General features: G+C 38.7%; 1 protein-coding gene across 1 annotated transcript in view; it reads right to left on the reverse strand.

The window, feature by feature from the left end:
• Window positions 1-4,298, reverse strand: part of LOC110287610 (vomeronasal type-2 receptor 26) — a gene marked incomplete at its 5' end in the record, with an annotated part of 20,395 nt that overhangs the window by 7,204 nt on the left and 8,893 nt on the right. The window contains 2 exons of the mRNA XM_021154181.1: window positions 841-964; window positions 3,793-4,017. Of these exons, the coding sequence (XP_021009840.1) occupies window positions 841-964; window positions 3,793-4,017 (349 nt within the window). The remainder of the gene's footprint in view (window positions 1-840; window positions 965-3,792; window positions 4,018-4,298) is intronic.

Here is a 4,298-nt window from a genome sequence, read left to right on the forward strand (position 1 = left end):
AAGGGAATACACAATGGCCTAGCTAATAGGTGGGTTTACCATGTAAGAGTTACAGAATCCCACTGAGAAAGGAATCTTCACTACAGCCAGGTATAGCAGGNTATATTGCATATTAGAAGCAAGCTGGTGAATTCTTCTGACAAATGGAGATTCTCCAGATACTTAAAAGAACAGCCAAGTTACACTCATAAAAGAATTTATCAAGGCCTAGGAAATAGGGGGGTTGTGGTATTGCATTATTCATGAGAAGTTCTGCTAGAGCAGAACCCCCTGGTGCTAGCTTTCACAAAGCTCAAAGGAGTAGCACAAATTGTGACTAGGGTGTAAAATCNTTACCTGCCATTAGCTGACCCTAGGCAGGGAGGTTTCATCTTTACTGTAAATATTACCTGGTTCCTCTAAGTCCTTTTGAAGTCATTCCTTTGTTTTGTGTCAGCTAACTTCAATGTGCTTTGCCTACTGTGACATCCTACCCCTTTATTTTATGCATTATTTAAGACTGGTGTTCACTTTGTGACAATACATTCAGATTCTACACAACCTCTTGTGTTGATTTTGTCTGTGATTTGCAAACTCATTGTCCACCTGCAACCAGAGACCTGTTCTATGCAGGCAGGGACCAAAAAGGGTCTGCGGCACTACATAAATACAACTGTGTCTTTAGGTGTTGTGTTACTCACCCCTATCCTGTGGTGCATCATTTTCACATTCAGAACCATTTCTAGAAATTTCAACATTCAGAATTATTTCTTCTAATTCACACAATCAAAACCCTTTCTAGAATTTCCATATTTAAAACTATTTCTACAAATTCCATATTGAGAATCATTTTATAAATACCTGTTTTATTTGCAATTTCTCCATCTGGACATGGGACACAATCAAAACAACAGAATGGTTTCCCCTCAACAGCTGTTTTGCTAAATCCAAGTGGACAACTTTGACTGCAAACAGATAAAGGAGTCTGTGTAGGAGACATGAGAAGAGGGAAGGCAGTCAATTCATGACATTCAGTATTAGCATCCAGATGGTAAATTTCAGCAGGGCATCTGTGTACTGTAACAACCAAGAACTACCATGCTTTTAGAGAGTGTGAAGCCAACATCTCTCTCTCTCTCTCTCTCTCTCTCTCTCTCTCTCTCTCTCTCTCTNTGTGGACGTTGTACATCGTGGTGCGCACTAGGCTCCGCACCACGATGTACAACGTCCACAAGCAGATCATCCAAAACCTAGAAAAATAAACTATAAAAGCACCAAAGAAACAAAAACAAAGAACAAAACTGACCAAGCCATAACTAAATAAATGTGTGTATATAAATATTGTGGCGTCCCTGAATGAGCATGAGACATGCCTTGGTGTGGTGGATGTTCCCAGTGTTTTCCATTGGAAAAAGCTTATCAGGTCTCTTAAAGACCATAATTTTCCACATTAGTATGTATTACCTTGTTTTTTCATGTCACAGAAATGTTCATGGTAAACAGTTTCAGCAATAAATATATATTTTGTGTATATAGTTTTACATTCAAATTCCAAAATACCTGTCACAGGATATTAAATCACATTGTGAACCCTGAGATCATGTTATTCACTGAAAAATCTGTTTCTAGTTGTGGTATGGCTCAGCCATAGAATGCATCCTTAATCCCAAATAAAGAAGGCAAAGTTAGTATGTCGAATGAAGCACCCATGGTTGAAAGTAACTTCTAACTAAAGGGCAGAGAAAGTGACAAATAAGAGGAAGATTTGACAGAATGAGTCAGAGATAGAATACCCCCAACTCTCATAAGAATAGATAGGTAAGAGAGGCGATTTGCTAGGGACAAAGCTTCTACAATCAGGTACTGAGGTGGGACACAGTAACAGATGAAAGGCAAAGGATGAAGACCTCTGACCATTAATACTCTCTTAATGTTCTGNAACCCAGAATCTGACGTTTTCTGGCTATCTAATTCTTTCTTGCTATTCTGGGAGAAGAAGCTGGTAAGTTTTGGCAATTAACTTGGTTTTACATTTTCTAGAACAAAAGCTGATAATTTCTTGCAACTGACTCCTGCTGATAGCAGGGGATGATTAAGAAAAGTTAGTTACTTGGGCTGTTTAGTCATTGATTCAGGGGCCTCATGCTTGCCAGGCAAGAGGCTCAAAGTTGGTTAAAACTTCTGAGCCAGAAAGAAAGGGAGAGGCAGAAGAGGGAGGGGGAGGGGGAGGGGAAGGGGGAGTGAAGGAAGGAAGGAAGGAAGGAAGGAAGGAAGGAAGGAAGGAAGTCAGAGATACAGAGGGACAAACACACATTGGTGAATCAGAAAGAGGCTACTCCAAGCCTTTATTTTTGCTTTTAGTTTTTTATAGATTTTAGTTACAAAAATCTCTGTAAGAAAAAAAAATTACCTCATACATAAAATGTTAAAATCAAAAAGGGAATTGCATCAGAAAGGATGTTGTAAGTTCAAAGCAGTGTTTCACTGTACAAACTCATAAGTTCAAAGCAACAGTTCCATAAGGCCTTGCTTTTCCATAGTCATCACCTGTAGCCTGTTACTTTTATCTATCATTGAATAAATGTTTTTTCATTGATATTAATTTGTTCCAATCCTGTTTATTTTTCCCCTGGCTCAATAAGTCCATGACCCATGAAGGTATACAGAGATCTATTTGCAACTTTTATTGTATNGGGTGCTTGAGAATACTTGTATCAATTTAGGAGCTCTATAAAATCAGGATCAGCAATTAGGAAATCATCAATTCATCTAAACAGCATTGCTACATGAAAGTAATCTTTATATTGATTCTGCAGGAAATCTTCCCGATAGGAGGTGTCAGTACCCAGGAAATCATTAAGTTAAGTAATAGTGAGAGGAGAGAGAAGTAATATCTGAGTCAAAGTCTCTGGGCTCTTTGCCTCTCAGAGTGCACCCATTGCACCCATCAAAACTGTGGGCTATCTCCAGAAATCTTACTTGCTTGCCATAGCCTTTCCTAGATGGCTTCTGTCAGCAACTTAGGGGAACAGTGCATGAGGGTTGGGGGCAATGAGTTTTACTGGAACAGTTTCATAGAGTCAGATTGCAGAGATAGCAAGCTAGACACAGGTAAAGACAAAACCAGTCAGAATTTGAAAAGGAGCTCAAAGTTTATTGCCAAAGTTAGTATGAGGTCAGAGAAAATTCAGTCAGAAAGTGAGAGAAGTCAGATTAAACAAGTNAACTTGAAGAAGAGTTTGGGNTAGGTTAGCTGAGTTGAACCAGCNGGCCAGAACTCAGAAAGAGATAGAGAGGTGAGCTTATTCAGCATTAAGTCTCAATGGCTGTAAACATTTTAGGGCTAGAATAGATTGTAGGAGTCTAGAAGCATCCAAAAATAGGCAGTGGTTAACAAATGGAGGAAGTAAGCCTCAGATGTGACAGTTAACTTCATGAAAATAAGTTATATTTACAAACACTTATTTGCAGAGACTGGTTTTGTCCACATGTATTTATTTTCTTGATGAATCATACAGGTCAAGAACTTTAGTGGAAGTAACTGCCCAAGTGTTGATTGTTTCTTTTTTTCTTTCTAGGTAGGCCACAGCTGTATATGATCATTACAAGGATGAAACCATCTGAAGAATTAGTCCAAAATGAATCTGTAATTCTTACAGTGATTCTGCAGGCAGAAAGTTCAGGTATTTAGCTCTGGAAAGGACAAAGTTAGGGTACTCTCAGCCTGATGGCACTCAGCAGTCACCTGAACTCTATTCTCTTAGAAATTCCACTCTAAGAACAGCACACAGTGTTGACTTTGAAAATACTCACCTGACTGTGGTGTTCACCCCAAGTTATTATTTTGTCATTTAGTGAAAGATGCTGAACACTGTGAGATTCAAAGACAAACTCGCCAACCTTCACATGAGCTTCAGTACCGTTCTGCAGAGACTGGTAATTAAAGATGTCAAGCTTGATTGCTGAAACTTCCTTGTTCACAGTGTTCTCCTCATTGGTGCTTCTCCCAAGTTGGCCCTTTTGTAGGAATGGATGGAGCTAAAAGAGAAAATGTCTGTCAAAATGTGTAGCACAACTCACTGAGATGCAAATTAACCTGGATACTGTAACTGACCTGTCNTTAACTTACTGTATGTCCTTGCANGTTTCATTATTGCTCTGTTTATCAAACATTTATTATAAGGCTAATACATGCTAGCAGTAGGTCTATATGTAGACATGATAAATAGCATGATCATATGCTACTTATCAACTCTATCTCAACTATTCAAATTTGATAACTGAAATTTTCTCAGTCACTCAGTGATGAAAGAAGGACT

The sequence above is a fragment of the Mus caroli genome, unplaced genomic scaffold (assembly GCF_900094665.2).
Source record: "Mus caroli unplaced genomic scaffold, CAROLI_EIJ_v1.1 scaffold_17266_1, whole genome shotgun sequence".
NCBI lineage: Eukaryota > Metazoa > Chordata > Mammalia > Rodentia > Muridae > Mus > Mus caroli.